At 39.7% G+C, this 18,843-nt stretch overlaps 1 protein-coding gene across 1 annotated transcript in view; it reads left to right on the top strand.

The window, feature by feature from the left end:
- MKLN1 (muskelin 1) overlaps window positions 1-18,843 on the top strand; it is a 97,707-nt gene that overhangs the window by 58,062 nt on the left and 20,802 nt on the right. Inside the window, exons 10-12 of the mRNA XM_051615645.1 lie at window positions 10,060-10,272; window positions 11,869-12,090; window positions 13,867-13,996. Of these exons, the coding sequence (XP_051471605.1) occupies window positions 10,060-10,272; window positions 11,869-12,090; window positions 13,867-13,996 (565 nt within the window). The remainder of the gene's footprint in view (window positions 1-10,059; window positions 10,273-11,868; window positions 12,091-13,866; window positions 13,997-18,843) is intronic.

Below are 18,843 nucleotides of genomic sequence, written 5' to 3' on the forward strand. Positions count from 1 at the left end.
AGCTTTGTTTTACTTATATAACTTTATAAGGAAGTTATTGCATCATCCAGTTCCCTGTAAATTGCAGATGAGGCAGTACAGAGACATGCTAGGGTGGCTGTGACTGCTTCTTGAGGCAGATGACAAGTTGTTCAACTGCTCAAAGTATTACAGAATTTGCATGTAGGGATTTAGTGAAGCGATGGAGGTTGGTATAAGGAAAGCTGACTTAGATCCTTTTAAAGGCACAGAAAAACACACCTGTAAGATGAGCCAGCTGGAACCCTGTATTTCACACTGAATACCTGGGGGGAAAAGTATTTTTAAAGAAATGGTGGAGTATGTGGAGGTAGAAGGTGGGAGGAAAGTTTATCCTCTTGGCAACAAGGTGAAAGTGGCTTCATACACCAGTTAGCTTAGCCTCTTTCAGTCATGCTCTGAAAGACTTCCCTTACATTAACACTCCTCAAGCTGTACAAATACAGAAATCCCTAAAGAAATATCAGTTATCCCAGTATGTAACATAGGGGAAGCATTCTCAAGTAGTATCATAGGCAAATCCTTAGCTAAATTGTCTGGACAATTACGTGCTTGAAAATGTACTAAATGTATGTGAACCTTGCTGCTAATAATGAGTGTATTCTGCCACTGGGTTTGGGAGGTAATTAGGACTTAAGCTTTCTGGACTGTTGAGAGTGTAGACTGGCAGAATGGATAGTGCATTGATATGTTGAGTTCTCAGACCTGAAAGAGCTTAGTTTAATAGGACTTAATCTATGAATTTTCCAGGGACTGTATGTGATGGAGATTTTTCTGATACTGAGCTTCAGGAACTAGTCCTTACGTTGCCTCATGAGTGCTTTGCTTTCTTTAAAAGCTCCTCCACATATGCTTACTGCCATGTTTTGTGCTTACTCTTCTTAATATATAGAAGAGGAGGTTTAGCATGGTTCTTCACAGACCTCCGGTGAGAATACTTGCACTATTTCTTGGCTGACGTTTCCTGTGTGTAGATTATTGCAAAATTGAAAATGCTTTGTTCCTGAAACTATGACACAGCAGAGATGAGCTGTGTGCTGCACATTACCATTCCAGTGGTAATTGATGCACGTCCTGCAGCTGGATAACTAAATTATGTTCTGAGAATAGCTGAAAGGAGATAAAAACAATTTCAGGAGCTACCGCTTTTCTCATCTGTCACTTAGTTCTGAGAAGAAGACATGGCAGTTTTCACTGTTCTGTTTTTTAAAATGCCAAAAATATTCTCTTCTGATACATGTTTTGTTGGGGTTTTTTTGTTTGTTTGTTTGTTTTGTCTTGCCATGTTGCCATAATAGTTAACAGAGCAAGCTTGCATTAAACTGTACTTAGTATCTGTATTCCTGAGATGACAACCCATAGGCATGGGTTAGCTTGAGGGGAAAAATTGTACAGCCACTTTTATGACTTTCTGACAACTCTTGAGTACAAACTGCTTCTCTGTCATGTGTTTAAGACTGTCTTCATTTTCTCTGCAACTAAGAGCCTGTGGCCATCAAAGTGTTTAGACTTACAATTTCATGTTCATTCATCACCAGCTTTTCAAGGAGAATTAGTTTAAAAACCTTAAATTGTAGCCTTGCTGCAACCTCAGCCGTGGCTAAACAATCTGCAAGTGACTAGTTAAATATTTTTAAGCCTGCTAGCCTGTTGGTCTGCAAGTGTGACTGTAGTTGAGCTGAATAGTTTGCCTCCATGGAAAAAAATCTCTCTTGGCTGGACCTTTGCTAGCCATTGTTACTGGTAATGAGAGGACAGCGTGAACTTATCATGCATGAAAAAATGACCTCATTCAACATCCTGCAATTGTTAACGGGGTTAGTTAAATTCGGCGCATGAGGGATGTTGTCCTGAGGGCCCATCTCTGAGCTGGTGAAAGCTCTGGTTCTGTGGTGGGTCGTCTGTTTTATTTCATCAGTGTTACTGAAAGCCAAGCTAAGCAGTTGATGTGTAACAAAGCAACAATTTATTTGTTAAAATTTATGAAGCTACAACTTTATTCATGTTTCATCAGTGTGAGTAATGCTTGGTTTGCAAGTAAATTGTCCCTTGTGTTAGAAATAGTTCAGTATCGATGTCCTTTCACTGCAAGGTTGTCTTGTACTAGAGTATTACTTTGTTCCTTCTCTTGTTTGTGTTTGTAAGCTGAATCACTTAGGCTGGATGACTTATTTTTGAGTGTAAACTATAGCCTAGACAAGACCTTCCGTACCTGTTCCTACCACCTGCTTCACAGAAATGAAATAATTATTTCATGCTGTTTTCATCTTGAAGCTCTGGGAGTTTTTTTTCCCCTTTTCACTCTTCCACTTGCTTGCCTAGAAATTCTCTTGGTCATAGGATGCCTTGATTAACTGCAACATGAGATGCGCAGTGTTATGCATTGTTGGGAGGCCTTGATGCTGCCTTGGTGTGAGAGCATGTAGCTCAGAAATTAGCCAGGAAGGTGGCCCCCTGCATTGGCAGGAGCAGAGGCATGGATTACCCAAGTTGTTTCTGCACTGTGGGTTAACTCATGCAATACAGCTGTCAAAAGCAGAATATCCGTACTTTGGAAAGCTGGTGAGTCAATTCATAGGGCACACTTTATTTCTTGTGTGTTAATTAGGGTTCATCAGAAGCCAGTAGATGATGTGCTAGTTCATTCCTTTGAGAAAATACTCTGGAATTAGTTGTTTCTGCAGGCAGGCCTGTTGGGAGACTAATTCTTAACCAGTAATCTTGTGGGAATAGAACATTAAGCATCCTTTCGTGACAATGTTCATGTGCTGCACGGAGTCCATGTTCCTCTGTGCCATGATAAACCTGCACTGATCCTGTAAGGATGGAGCAAAAGGTCTGCGTAAAGTCCTAGGAGGGACTGAAAGGGATGAGCCCCTCGTGAATCATCAAATCCAGTCCACTGCTGCTATAAGGATCATGTCGTATGATCTCTGAGCTTAATCATTTGACTTATAAGCTCATTGAATAGTCTTTCAAAAATAGAACACCGGGGCATTTATTTTTTACTTCTAGTTTAAGCAGGAAAAGTCTCTTTAGGGAAGGCTCAGCCTAAAGCCATGAAATATCAACAGTGAGAAATTAGGACTATCCCAAATTTGTGCATTGTGCTTTCAGGAAGGAAAAAATAAGTCTTTATCCTGTGTAAGTTTTTGTATTTTACCACCTTAAAGAGATGAATGAAAACTGCGTGCTAAAAGCTGCCTCTGACTTTAATCTGCTCCATCATGGCTGAGTCAGATGCCCAGAGAGGACTTTGCAACTAAATCTATTTAGTTGCACTGCTATAGGAGGGTACTTGTAAGCAGATTAGCCATAGCTCAAATAGTATGTCAGCTTCCTGGCTGAAGGGTATCTTCCTTGTTTTAACTGTGGCTAGACTTCTTAATTATTTGCAAATACTTGTCAGAAACTTTTTGATATCCAAGTCTAACATTTGTCATAAGACATTTAGCTTTTGTGTGTGAAAAATTGTGTAGATCCAAGGCTTTTCAGTACTAGTCCTGGGGAGTTTTAAGCATTGTGATTTTTAGCCAGATTCTGATTTACTTAATTGACTTCACAAAATATTTATTGGCAGAACTTGCATACTCTCTAAGAATATTCCTTATAGCTGGTACAGCAGCATTAAAAGTAAGTTGGAATATCTGTTATCTTTCATAAATAGCAGCAAGAATATCTTAAGAGTGGATATGTGTGGCTGTTGACCTAGTGTAACTCTTAGCTTCAGATGCTATTTTAAGCTTTACTTAAGGCAAATTTGCAGAGTAATTGAATGAATGGAGTGTACATTGGATGTAGAATCATAGAATGATTTGAGTTGGAAGGGACCTTAAAGATCATCTAGACCCAACCCCCCTACATGGGCAGGGACACTTCCTGCTAGATGAGCCTGCTCAGATCCCTGTCCAACCTGGCCTTGAAAACTTCCAGGGATGGGGCATAGCTTCCCTGAGCAACCTGTGCCAGTGTCTCATTGCCCTCACAGTGAAGAATTTCCTCCTAACATCTGACCTAAATCTCCCCTCTTTCAGTTTTAAGCCACTACCCCTTGTCATCTTGCTATATGCCCTTGTAAAAAGTCCCTACCCAGCTTTCTTCTTGGCCCAACATCCAGAGTATGGCTTTTTGGAGCTAGGCTCCCATCTTGTGCTTCTAGAAACATTTGAGAGCCCAGTCGAATCCTTGACTGCGTTTGCCCTGTGTGACATTCAAAGATTTTTAAGTCTAGTGCTAGAGCTGTCAGGTCTTGGACATAAAATGACACTGGTAGCATGGATTTTTGCAATCATACAGATTAGGGATAAGTAGCTGGTATATGCTGTTTATGGGAGGATCTTGCACATTGAATAAGTTCTTGTAGATAGATGGGAGTGTGCCTGTGCTGGGCTGCTCTGGCCATGAGCACTGTCATGATGCTGCTCTTGTGCCTGAACATAGAAGGCCCTTCTCTGTCTTGTGACGTGTGCTCCTGGCACGTGGTTGGTGATTGCATGGGCATTGGAAGCAATACATCAGCCTCCCCTTACTTTGCTTTGTGTTTTGGGCAAGACAAATGCCCTATGCTCCCTTAAAAAACTAAGTATTCAGCTCTTTTGTTAGGTTTCTGGCACCTTAGGTATGAAAAAATCTAAAATGCCTCCTGTGAGCAACTTGTACGGGATGAAAATGTTTTAATCTGCGTATGGCTGTAGTTGTTTCTCTTGCTGAATTTACTACTCAACTAGAGTAAAGCAAATAGTTTAAAGCTATAATGTAAATGTTTGGGGAGTATGCATTAGCTGAAGGCTGGCATTGATAAAGCCCTAACAAGCTCTCATCTTGAAAACTATACAGACTTGAATGAATGCCAAGAATAATATTAATTCACTTTCATTTTCAAGATTGTGGAGAACTTTTTTTTTGGGGGGCAGGGGGGAGGAGGAAATAAATTATACTCTGAAACTGGGAAACGAGAGCCATTAATCTCTGAAGTTGTGTGTAGGCAGGAGGGACTATTTGTTGCATGACAGCTTGCTCTCAGAACTGGAAACAAAGTAGGTTGTTTGTGTCTTTTTATGTCCTCGTCCTAGTTTGCTTTAGGACAAGAGCATTTACCTCATGACGCTTATTTTTGAACTTTATACTGGAGGCAGTGTTCACATTCCATTCAGTCTTTTACAGCACCAAGAAGGGAGAATTAGTCAGCTGTTCTTTGTTTTTATTTCCCTGACTCTTGAACAGGGTCCAGGCTTGCTCCTGAGGTTTTTCATCTGGATCAGCCTGAATAAAACAGATTTTCTTGCAACTGAAAACCCTTTATTCTCTCAAAAGGTTATGATAAGTAAAAGAAGCCAAGTTCTTCCAGTCTTTGGGAGGTGGGATGGGAAGTGGAACTGGCTTCTTACTGTCCTGTTCACATGAAAGTGGGTTCATAGGACATTTGTTTAAAACAAAACAAAAAATGAAAGTTAACCACGTTTGTGCATTAGCGGAATATGTCAGGATGCTGCTGTTCTGTTGATGCATGCTGATCCTGGCATAAACAGCTACTTGAGCAGACCCTACCCTGAGGAGTTGAGTCCCAATCCTTTCTCTCCCCTATAGGAACAAATCAATTATTCGAAGGAGGCAGTGTTGTCTCTTGGTGCTGTTGTGTTGCTTTTTGAAAACGTTTTGTAAGTTAGTCCTTAAGTGGGATAATTGCTTTCGGCATTTGCAAGTTAAATGAAGAAAGCTCTAATTAGATTTTATAAAGTGGCTTAGCATGTTGAGAAGGCTTTTCATAAAGTATACTGTGTATTCACTTGGCATTGCACAATTGAATTTCGTGTAGCACTGACGAAACCAAAAAATCCTATTTGGCCTGGGTAGCTCCTGGGTGCTTAAAGGATTGAAAGCCTGTCTTGGGTGCTCCTACTTATGCATCCTCTATTCTTTTCCATACCATCCCACCCTCATCAGGACATCTATCTGTATTTTAAGACATCAGAGAAGTTGCATCAAGATCAACCTGTTTGAGGAGGGATTTTAGAGTAGGGCACAGAAGCTTGGTATTTTATAGCACTTTAAAATGGGGCCATGGCACATACTGTTTAATCTTTTTTAGCCTTTATTATGCTGTGCTAATTGTATGGTGGTGCTGGGTGGCAGAGAGCCATTTTGTTCAGGTTAGTCTTAGCTCCATGTGGGCACTTACTGAGTTCCACAGAAACTGAACAGAGCCCGTGCTTTGATATTGTTTGGTGTCCTGTAGGTTAGAAATGTGATATGCTAATGCTTCACTATTGCCATTGCGGCCTTGGCATAAGCGGAGAGACTGTCCAAAGCAGCGTAGCACATTGCTTGCCATCTGAATAAGAACTTAGCCTAGTCACAAGCTTCTCACGTGTGGTTTCTGTAGTGTGTGTGCCAGGAGCTTCCTGATGAGAATTGGAAAGAGTCCCCGAAGCTGTTGTTCATGCAGATCATTTGGGCGGTTGCTGGTTGTGACTTAACTGGAGTCTATTTTAACTAAGATGTCTTCTCTTTAGGAAGTAATGCAGTCAATCTGTTCTTGAAGCTTCATCTGCAAAAATGTAGATTCCACATGCTGGCAACTTTGCAGACAGCTCAGTGAAACTGGATCCAAAGAGAAAGCACTTAATGAGAAGTCTTGCACTGATTTGTTAAGACTTCAGATAACGACAGGAGCAGATGATTGCAGACGGCTCAAAACTTTGATTTGCCTTCTGTTAAGCTCAAGACTGCAGCGTGTTTAATCTCCTGTGGTTATCAGTGTACAGGTGAAACTGTCTTTATTAGCTCAGATATGTTTGCGAATGGTAGCTGGTATGCTTAGAAGAGTAGCAAGTACAATAGCTAAACTGCAGACACACAAGAAGTATCTTTGGTGATAATGCCCACATTTGAGTAAGGGTATAGAGATATCTAAGATTCACTCACCTTGGGATGCTGACTCGTGGAACACCAGCCAGCCTATATCCTGGCAGAACAAAAGGTTGTTCTCCTGCTATCTAAGCTTATTTGCTCTCTTCAACTGTAGATTCAAGAGTCATGTCTATTATGGTTGTTTTTTCTCACTTGCTTATCGGTCAAGGTTCTTTGTACACTTCTGGAATCAACAAACTCCTCTTTGAATTTGGTGGGTCACTTTCTCCATGACAAGTTGTGGCAGTGTGTTCTTTGTTGAAGCAACAGGCTTGCCATTGTGTCTGCATGAAGTACACGTCTTTGGATGAATATTTGCAGCCACCCACAGGCTCTCGATTCACTTAACCACATGTGCCTTGGAGTGTTTTATTCATGTTCAGTGCCTGCTCATTTCTGTCACTGTAAATGGACTTAGTGTCCCTCAGTGAAGTATATACATACTACAAGGACTTCTATGGTCAAGTTAAGTAGCTCACAAGTGAACACAAATTTAGGCCTTTTCCCTCTTCTGGCCTCCAATGTCAAATCAGTATGTTCCACTGTTCATTGGGGTTATTTACTCGTGTTGCTCAACATGTAAAATAATTTGGAAACTTTTGGCAGGTTCTATTTGATCTTGTCATTGGTATCCAGGAATAAGTCCAGTTTTCTTTGAGAAAAGGTTCTGAATTGGAACAAGTTTTCTTTATTACAAGAAGGAGTTCATGGTATGGCAGGCTCTGCCCGTTGATGGAAGTTGAAATTCTAAAGTGAACTTAAGGTGAAGTTTCTGTGCCCATGTAGATGAAAATCTCAAAACCTTTAGTAGCCCTTTAAAAAGGCAGATTTTACTGTCTGAGACCTAACCGGTACATAATTCAAGAAAAGATATTGTTCCTGAATTGTTTTCTCATTTTACTATGTCTATACTTAGCCAGTAAAGTACCTCTGCTGTTGATGCCAGTGACTTGAAACTGGTGTTGTATGTGCTGAGTGTCTCAGCCTCATGTCTCTACTCAAATGTCAGTGGACAATGCAGCTCTTCAAGGTAAGGCAGGTCTGGAAATTGCAAACTTGGAGATTTATTCCTGATCGGGCCAAAGACATTATTTGAGCAAATTTGGTAGGATTTATTTTGGCCTCTAGAGCATAGGGAGGTGAGGGAGTGGGGGAAGATATTGAAATTAGTGGCTACAATTAAAGAACTGCAAGGATCTGACAAAGAGGGGAGAGTCAGGCAGCACAGGTATGTCTTAACATTTTTGCCAAGGCAAATATGTGCTCTTTGGCAGGGGAACAATGACATATCTTTAAGTGTCCCAGCTGCGTAACTAGAGCTGGATTTTGTCTACTGAAGTTACTGTTTTGTGAATCAGGGACAATCTTTGTGAATACACAGATGAGTATTTTTCATGCAAAGAAACTACCCTTTGTGTTTAGAACAGGATCCTTTGGAAGATTCTATTTTATATCTTCTAGGAACAAGGTAAAGCATGTTGCTGCCTTTTTTTGTCAGTTTCTTCCATATGACCAGAGGAAAAGAATGCTTTTTTGCTGCATTTTAGGATTTTATGCTAATATTTAACTTCTATCAGTATTTCTTTTTTCCAGAAAATTATCTTAATTACCATGAAGTAACTAATCCTCAAAGCTGTAATCATTGCCAACATAATGCTTCCTATTTGCAAAGTATGAACAATTCATTCCACCTCTTCAGATTGTCATTTGAGTTACTGTTAACAGTTTCTTGTAGCTGTTCTTAAATAAAGAAATTGAATTTAACATGAGTGAAGTGTTGACTATAAAAATGTTTCCTCTCATATTTTATCCAATATAGTGAAACATGTTCCATCAGTGCATTTCAGATTTCAGCAATAATTTCAGTTTGATTCCTTTCATGAAATAGTAGAATTACAGAGATTTGTTTTATGTAAATGCAGTATTTGGTAACACACAGAGCAGATATTGTGCTGATTATTTGGTGTGGTATGACTACTTTTCCTTAAGTCTTCTAACAAATGGGGATTTACATTATGTCTGCATAATCTTTATATTTCAATAGGTTTTAATAGATTTTTTTTTTCCATACTCCAGTCTCTGTACATAGTACCTTTTTTGTCACTTGAAATCTTACAAGATTTCATGCTGTTTTCCAGACTCAAAAAGATAGCTAGCCAGCCTGGTTCTGGCATCCTCATTTATGAATTGCCAACATTATACAAACTAAGGCCAAATAAGCTATATAATTTCTCTATAAGCCTGATGCTAGGGTGTTTTTTTTTCTTTCCTTTGTCTCATATTTTGCAAATAAGGCTTTGCTTATCTCAATTTCTAGTATTATGGAGTACAGGAATATCACTTTCATGCCTCAAGACGAGGCATGAAGGCTCTTAAAATTATCTGGGAGGCAGAAAGGATACTGCTCAGAACTGCATAGCGTGGTTGTAATGTGACTGAATAAATCACTCTATGATTGAGCACTCCTGGATGGATAAGCACATAATAATTTGACAGGGAGCCTCTGTCTTTCTCTTGATAATCATAACTCAGGGTAGTTTTACTTGCCGTGGGAAACTTTCTTGTAGTTGGAGGCTGGAATGGCAGTATCTATTTGTGAAGGACAGGGAGTGCTTTTGTTACCTTAAAAGACCCATTATGGGCTGTGATTGCTTGTGGGAGTGTCTGATTATGATCTGTTAGAAAACAGCCTATTAATAAAACAGGCTCTTGTGATAGAGCACTTCTTAATCTTCTTCCTATGTAGCTATTTATAGGCTTTGACTTCTTAATTTTGCCTCTCATGAGCATCAACTTCTGTTATTTTCAATGATCAAGTAGCTTTCACACACCTGAGAATCACTTCTGGAGGAAACAGTGTTTTCTAAGGAATCTTACAAAAAAACTTCAAGTCCCAAGTTTGTTTTAAAAATGTGTTTAGGTTTTTGCTGGTGACATTATAAAGGACAAAGAAGTTATGAAATGTCCTGTTATATAGATAGTTATGTATTAATCCTGCATTTGTTTGATTACAAGCAGATTTTCTTGAATTCTCAAAGGATATCCCATTGCTGATAGTACTTATTTGCCCTACCTGGAGCAACATTAAACACGTGATGTTCTGTATTTTTCTGGTTGTTTCCTTTATCTTAGAGTGGTCCCAGTGCCAGATCTTGTCACAAGATGTGCATTGACATCCAGCGAAGGCAGATCTACACGCTGGGACGCTACCTGGATTCCTCCGTGAGGAACAGCAAGTCTCTGAAAAGTGACTTCTATCGCTATGACATTGACACCAACACATGGATGTTACTAAGTGAAGACACTGCAGCGGATGGAGGTCCAAAGCTGGTCTTTGATCATCAGGTCAGCTCCATTAATACTCTTAGTCCAAGTGAAACAATCTTGGTTGTAGCCTCCTGCAATTGGGAAGGGCCATACCAGGTAATGTGGCAGTGATGAGGAAAGCTGTGGTTTGCTCTCAGTTAAATTCTAATAGCATTTTTGTCTGATGCCACTGATTACTGGAATTCTAATAAAATCGAGTCAGAAGGATCATAAAAAGCTTTACAAAGCAATTCATTTTATTAAGACATTTTATTAAAGCTCAAAGCACAGTTCAGCTGTTTTTAATCAGTCTTGTTGAGCTGGGTTTGCCGCTCTGCCTATTCAAAGGGCACTTGGGAACAACTTGCAAACCTGTGTATGGTACCTTTGGAAAAAGAGTATGAGCAAGCTGCTGAAATGAGGCTGACAGGGTCAGGATTCTTTCAAAATTTGTTGTCTTTTAAAATTTGTAGAATGTGCTTGCTTTCTCCTTAGGGGAGAAGCTACTAATCTTTTAAAAGCCACGCCTGTCCGTGTGTTTAAACTGAATACTTTTTTAACTTATGTCTTGTTTTTAATTACTTGTGTACTTGAAAAAGGTGATTTGTTCTTAATTGATTCTTATAAAGCACAGCCAAGAAACAGCACATCAGTACTCAGTTTTAAAGCAGCCCATGAACTGCTTTTATTGGTACTAGCTGTTTTGTAACCAAAGCTGTTGTTTGCCAGCACAATGTGTTTCTGCTGACATCAAAAATTAAAGATGTGCCTTGTCTGCAGAACAAAATCCAATAAATCTTTCTGTGCTATTAATAACGAATATCAGTCTCCCAGGTGTTGGGCAAAAGGCAAAAGGCAAAAGTAAATTGTTAGCTGGCAAGGCTACTCTGGGTACCCTGTTTTCCTGCTGCTCAAGTAGTTGCTTTTTGCCCCTGCTGTCTCTTAGGAAAGAATGTCCTCCCTGAATTCTTTTATCAGTCTGCAGCTCTTTCTCTTCTCTCCCTCAGTACCTGCCGTGATAGCAGCTTTTGTTTAACCTTCACAAAAATGTGCTACACTGGAAGTGTTTTGTGTAGGCTTTGCTGAGTAGCATCTCTATCTTACTGTAATCTTGCCTATTTATTTATTTATTTTCTTCTCTGGTGTTTTGTAACCCTCTGTGTTGCACTGTGTCTGAAAACATCACCTGGAGTCAGGGAGTTTTGTTTGATTTGTGCTGCGGTCCATCACTTGTGCCATAACCTGAGTTCAACCTTTGGAAATCAACATATTTCTGTTGCAGAGTCTTAGAATCATAGAAGGGTGAGGGTGGTGAGGCACTGGCCCAGGTTACCTGGGCATGTTGTGGATGCCACGTCCCTGGAAGTGTTTGAGGCCAGGCTGGATGAGGCTCTGAGCAACCTGGTCTAGTGGATGGTGTCCTACATCCACGTCAAGTGGGTTGGAACTGGATGATCTTTAAGGTCCTTTCCAACCCAAACAATTCCATGCTTCTTTTCTATTCATTAGAGGTCCAGGAGGTGTGCAGAATATTGTCTTACTAGGTATCACTTGCAGGGGACAGATGTTTAATCTTAAATCTTCGTGAGTTCAAGTCTGTGTGCTAACTTAAAATTACTTACTTTGTTCCTGCAGATGTGTATGGATTCTGAAAAACACATGATTTATACCTTTGGAGGCAGAATTCTGACCTGCAACGGCAGCGTGGATGACAGCAGAGCCAGTGAACCTCAGTTCAGTGGGTTGTTTGCTTTTGACTGTCAGTGTCAGACATGGAAACTTTTGAGAGAGGATTCCTGTAATGCTGGACCTGAGGATATCCAATCCCGAATAGGACACTGTATGTTGTTCCATTCTGTAAGTATCCAAACCATACTTTGATTCATGATGCCATGCTTTAAGGATAACATCTGGTTTTGATTTTTCTTGCAAGTTTGAAACTTTGTAATCCCTCCCAGTGGTGTGTCTGGATTTTGTGTTCACTGACATTCTGATGCTTCTCTGGTAAGCGCAGGTGGTACTGATTCAAGTCTTGGAGCTTTCATGACTTGAACAGAATAAAGTTTCAAATAAAAAGCAAGGTGAAGTTTAAATACTTGATTTTAATTGAATAGTGGTAAATAGACCCCAAGGGTATGGTTCTGTTTGAATTCTTCTTTTAGAGTTGGTAGAAGAGCTTAGAAGCTTCTGGTCTCGTAAATACCCTGTGTGGTTACTGGAATGGTAAACTTGGCTAGTGCAGGGGCTTGCTGGGTGAGTGTTGAGATGCACAGGTCTCGTGTCCCTCAGTGCTTGAGCACCCAGCTGCTGCTCGTTGTCCTGAGCAGCTGTTAACAGCTGGGCACAGCTGGCATTATGGCCACTTCATTCAGAGCTTGATGGAAAGGCAGAGGGGGCTGTGTAGTACTTTTGTATTGGGTATTAAAAAAATAATAAAATCTTCCATTGCATTTCCAGTTGTGCTCATCAACCATGTTTGCTTAAGTGCAGAATGTGGGTATTTTGGTGACATTAAACTCTGACTTGGGGGTGAGGAGGAGGAGAATTAAAATTAATATTGTGGCATTCAAGTGTTTACTGATACCACCAATTGAAAATGGACCTGTTTGAACAATTTGCTGAGTTTATTTCTCTTTTCCTTTCAAATGAAAGGTCAGAATTTTTATAGTGAATACTGTGCTTTCAGAGCTTTCAATTTAATTTTTGTTTTGAATGGCTCTCTAAAGTGTGGTCAAAAACATGTTGCCTCACAAAATTCTGCACAGGTACCAGAGACTTTCTCAAGTGTGTCTGTGGTAAATTAATGGAGGTTTCTGTAAGCACAGATCATGGAAGTTTAAGACCTTTGCTGTTTTCTCAACCATTAGAAAGAAAAATAATCTTCCTCTTATGGACTTTCCACTTGGCAAAATTGAAAGAGGTAATAAACCTGTTATTCTTGGCTTACTGCTTGCCATTTCCCTGTTCTGAGCTTCGTGAAGTGCTGGTACCTGGATGGTTTCTCTTACAGTCTGTCTGTTGTTCCTTTATTTTTTTTTTTTAATTTTTTTTTTTAAACAGCCAACTTATGATCTAATGGGTTTTAGACATGGAGAATGTTAAACTTGAAAAATGAATTGCTGTTTTAATACTCTGAAGTTACAGCTTGATCAGGCAAGGCTGCAGTAGTTAACTATGTAAAAATGTGCCTGATCAATCTCAAGCTGAAAGTGTGTTGGATCCAGGTTTGTTGTTTTATATGGAGTATGAAAACAAGGTCTTTAACACTGCATGTGTAACAGGCTTTTTGGGGTGGAGAAGCTGTGAGCCCTTAATGGTTTAGCTCTTGAAACTGAGAAATCATTACTACAAGAGTCAAAAAGTTCAAGAATTGTGAGGTTTTTATTGAGTTTGGGAATAATAAAATGCTTTGCATTACTTATCCCTGCTTTGAAGGTATAAAGGTAAATCTTTGAAGAGATAAAGGTAAAAGGTATTTTAAAAAGAAAGATTGGTGGGCTTGATAGTTAAGGCATGATTTTAAACTTTGAAGAAATATATCTGTTACTCTTCAATTCGTTCATGTGTTTGTTTACAGTTGGCCAGCATACTTTCTTGACCTTGGTAAAGACATACTTGTTGTTTCCATTCTAGAAAAATCGCTGCTTGTATGTATTTGGTGGCCAGAGATCCAAGACTTACTTGAATGACTTCTTCAGTTACGATGTAGACAGCGATCACGTGGACATCATATCTGATGGCACCAAGAAAGATTCAGGGATGGGTAAGACTATAACTACATACTCACTTCTTCCTTTTGGCACAATGAGAAGTACATTAAGTAGGTGAAAGGCCAGTCTCAGTGTCTTATGGTATCGGGTTAGCATCCTTAACTAGCCCTGTGTACCCAAGTAAACCCCTCAGTATATAGGTTAAACTTATGCCAGCGCTCTTGTCCTTCCCGTCATTTGACACTCACTGTCTTCAGCACGATACAAATAATTGATGCATGAAACCACATAGCACCTCAAAAGAAGAAAAAAAAAAATCAGCTAAATAAGAACTAAAAATATCTCCTTTGAAACTCCAGCAAAAAAAAAAACAAAAAAAAGACTGAAAAAATAATTCTCTTTAAACCAGGAATGGAGAGAACAGTGTTTTCTAGTTTTCACCAAGTGAAATGTGCCATGAAATAGAAATAATCTGTTTGGGTTGAGATGCAGAAAAGCAGGTAAGATGGTCAGAAACAGAATTGGAGTACAGGGACAGAGGTTTTTTGCCTGGCAGGAGGTGGCTGGAAAGATGAGACTTGTTGTCTTATTCTTGTACTAAATTATTAGGCAGGTAAAAAAAGGTAAGAGGAGGGAGCAAAGGCTTTAGGCCTGTGTGGTTCATGCCACTGGACCTGTATACACAAGGCGTAGTTTTCTATACCAGAAACATCTAAAAACACCCAAAAGCATTGTAACACAACCATAGAAAAACTGATATTTTTTTTTTTACCTCTTTTCCTCAAATGACAGAGAACAAGGTTCTTTTTTTTTGCAAAAGGATTTCTGCATGTATAAGCACATCATTTTCCTGTGTTGCAAATATCCTGATTTTCACCGTGTAGCTCAGAAGTAGATGTTTGTCTTGCAGTGTGTGCTACCATAGGAGAGAAGTTACGAATATTTCTGATATTATGTATATTTAGTCAAGATCTTTTTTTCTCTTTCTCTAGCTATAAAAATCCCAAGAAGTGAATTTATCTTGATTTTTCACCTTCCCTCCTTATTTTGATCAGCCTTCGTTTTTAGCAAGTAATTTTGCCGAGCTTTTGAAGTGAATTATTGGTGGTTGTGAGTTATTGTTTGCTTGTTAATTTAGTTATGCCAATGAGGGAGAAGAGTACCCAAGCTCTTATTCTCTGGAGGCATTTATTTACTTGAGTGCTTCCAAGAAAGAATCAGCTTGTATTGTTGACAGTCTCCTTTATTAAGGTGCCTGCATGTTGCCTGATGTTGCTCTACACACACCCACGCACTGTTTGTTGTCCTTAGAGCTTTTAAAGAATTGATTATTTTTTTTCCCATGTAATTGCTAGTATTCTGCCATTTTGCTCTTCTAGAGCTACACTTCTTTGTAGCCAGAAGCTTTAAAACATGTGGCTTTAAGCTGACACCTATGTCCACTTCAGATTTAAAGATTCTGAGCTTACCTCGTGGCTAGAGAAGACACAAAGCTCTGCTTCTCAGCAAGTACATTAACTGCAACGTTTGATTAGGCAAATGAGACTATAATATTTAGCCATCCTCCCCTGTTCCCACAGGCCCCAAAGTGGTGAATAGTCAACTTTGTAAGAAAATGACTCATTGGAAATAATTCATGAGTAGATTTTCAGTTTACTGCTCTCCTGTGTGTAGAAAACAAACAAACAGATTTGAATGTTTTCCTTGCTTTTGAAAGAAAATGCTAGGATTAATTGCATTTTAACAGGAAGAGAACAAAATGCTTGTGACATTCAGACAGCAAATGCTGACAACACTCTTTTCACCCCCAAAAAAGCAAGTCTTAATTGTGCTCTTGTTAGGTGGTGATATACCATTTTGATCTGTGTGAACAAAGTGATTCCCTGACTGGTTACTGTGAAGTTTAAAGCTGCTCGGTGTGATGAGTCAAGCTGAGAATGCCTGACCTAAATGTTCCTGTAAAATCCCGTGATTACATTTTGTTCCTGGCTCGAATGTGGCATTCAGTTCTATTCTTAGTTGAGCTATTTTGATTTTTTTTTTCCCCTTTCTAGAAGAGCTTAATTGTGCATTTGTTTGAAATTTCCATTAGAGTAGTGAGATTTTAAAAAAATGTAGTAAACTGTAGTTAAGGAGTATCAGTAATATGGAGTTGTTGCAATGCTAGAAAATTATGGTAATGATATGCTGGTTTTGCTGCTCTTGTCTTCTGGATGACATATTTATGCTGTTTAGCATTTCTTTGCTCTTAGTTGTGCTTTTGATGTTGGTCCTGGAACCAGCTCCTTGTATAGGTGATGTGCTTGAGCGAATATTGAGTGATAAGTATCACTTGAATGTCCTTGATTGTGAGTAAGGGGTGATATTCTTAGCAAGTTTATATGTGCTTTTTTCATTCCTGGGTAAAGTTGAAATTTGATCAAGGTAGAATTTCTGAAAGATGGGTTTGCACACAGCTTTGCCTACTAAAAATGTCTCCTGACTTGATCTGCTTTGAACATGGTAAGTCTGGCAGCTCTTCATGTCTGGGAAGTGCCGTTGGCCAGTGAACATGGGTCCTTTCTCCAGCACATTGCATCAACAAACCTGGTCCTGTCTCTTTGCTATCAAAGGAGGGCACTGCAGAAATGATGTTATCTTTCTGCTGCTTCATAACTGTTAGGAGCAAGAAATTTGTTAGTTCAGCTAGAGAATGGACAAAATGGGAGTGAGGAAGAGAGAATGCAGCTGTGTTAATGACTTGGATGTGGAGAAATGCATTGGTGGTACAAATTGGAAGATGTGTAGTACAGTTGGAGAGCTTGTGGTTGGAGGAGAAGCAGAAATGTGTATGTTGATGGGCATACCTTCCTAAAGCAGTCATATACTTTTGTTTACTTAAAAAAAAAAAACCAAACCCACACAACAGGAAAACCCCCAACCCAGGATGCATATGTCAGAGTGTACCTCTGAAGCATACACGTGGTCTAGAGGTGGCACCAGTGTCAGTTGCCTTCCAAAGTCTATCCTGACAGCTTGCCCGACTTGCTTAGCATGCAATCCATGACTAATCATGGGCAGTTATTTCAGGTCTGAGGGAGCTAATGGGAACACTTGTGGTCAAGGTTCCTGTGATAATCCTGTTTGGCCTTGACTCAGGAGCTGTGTTAGAGCTGTTGGTCAGAGAGAGAATTTCCTTCTGCAAGAGAATTGAGATAATCTTATATGCCTTGGCATCAAATAACTTCCAAAGTCTAGTGAGAACAAGCCTTAAAGGTTCTTCTGGCTCCTTTTAGTAATGAAATAGTTCTTATGGGCAAACTGCAAATATTTTTTGAGCTACCAGTGAAATTTCCAGGTCCCTTACTGAGGCGGGTGCTCATTCCAGATCCAGAGCTGTGCACCAGGTGGATGGGAGGTTTCAGGGATAAGCACCACGGACAGAGGCGACAGCCCAGTCCAGGAAACCCTGGTGGAAAACATGATATCTGACAAACAATAATCAAAACAGAAAGCACAGCTAGCCCAACATGGCCACCATCCAACTGAGACAAGCAATCTGAAAATCCTATTTTGATTGTCTTTGTGACACTTGACATATTTTGCCCTTGTTCAATTTAAGAGCTACCTTGCCGAGGGCCAGCATGTCCCTTGCCGAGGAAGCACTTTGTTTTGGGAAGGACCTTACGTGCTCTTCATCTTGTTGTGTCCCTCTCTGAACCAATCTCAAAATTCTTTCTTCCAACTATGAAGTTGAGGGTGAGAGTGGGCAGTCACCTGTTTGGTTTTTTTTTCCAAAATCTTATGTTTCCTGGGAGAGACCTTAGCATTGGACATCAGGTTGTCGCTTTTTGAACATGACAGCCAAACTGTTCAGATGGTCCCTGTAGTTGCTCCTTGGCTGACTGCCAAACGCAGTTTCATTATGAAAAATCCAAGAGGATAATCATTATCTTGCTGTGTCAACAGCTGGCCTGCATGCATCTCTATCACTCATCGAGGTTTGCCCCATTAAAGTTCACAGGAGGTGCTGCTTCAGTTTTGCATGGATTGCACGTAGTGCTATGGAGTAATTTGCTGACCTACCACTTTTTCTTAAATTAATCCATCAGGAAGGTGCCACATTCTAGTGAACAGCCATATCCATGTGATGTAGCTTTTTCCTGTTTTTTAATCACGAGGCATCACCAGGAGGAGGAGAATACTTGCAAATCACTTACAGTGGGATTAGCAATAACGTGTTTGGAGGGTTTCGTAACTAAGGCAGCACTAAAAGTCTGTCAATTAACTTGCTTTCTTTAATTATTCTTCACGAATCCTTCAGAAGTGATCTCTGGAATACAAGTTTTATATCATTGTTTTTTTGCCAGTGCTGTGTTACAAAACATGTTTAAAAACATGCTATAGTATCCCCTCAAATGAGAGAGACGAGATTTAATTTCCCAACTTCTGTCTAGCACTAAGAGAACCACATCTGTTTGAACTCCAGTTTGCTGCCTTGCAAACTGTTGTAAAAAATCTGTTTTCTTGCTTAGATACTGGCAGCAGCCAACATTGTGTTTTAAACAACTATAGCTGTTTACACTTACAAGCCAAAAAAATATTCAGCTTGTTGAAATGGTCACCAAGATCAAATAAGCACCTGTAAGCAGAGACTGTGGTAGGGGAAACATAACTGTTGTAGCATTGCATGTCACTTCTGTAGAAAGTGCCTTATATTTAAGTGGAAATTATATTGTACAGGGTTGCACAGCGTCTTCTCAAAGCTTTCTCAATAATTACTACCTGGTTATGTAACGGGCTGCTAACTCAAGGCCCGTGTGGCTGAATATTGGTTTAAAATATTGAAGCTATATGCTTTTCATTTTCACTATCTAAAAAGAAGTGTAAAAGTTAAATTCTGGAGAGAAGTTTCAGACCT

This window comes from Apus apus, chromosome 1 (genome assembly GCF_020740795.1).
Source record: "Apus apus isolate bApuApu2 chromosome 1, bApuApu2.pri.cur, whole genome shotgun sequence".
NCBI classification, from domain to species: Eukaryota; Metazoa; Chordata; class Aves; order Apodiformes; family Apodidae; genus Apus; species Apus apus.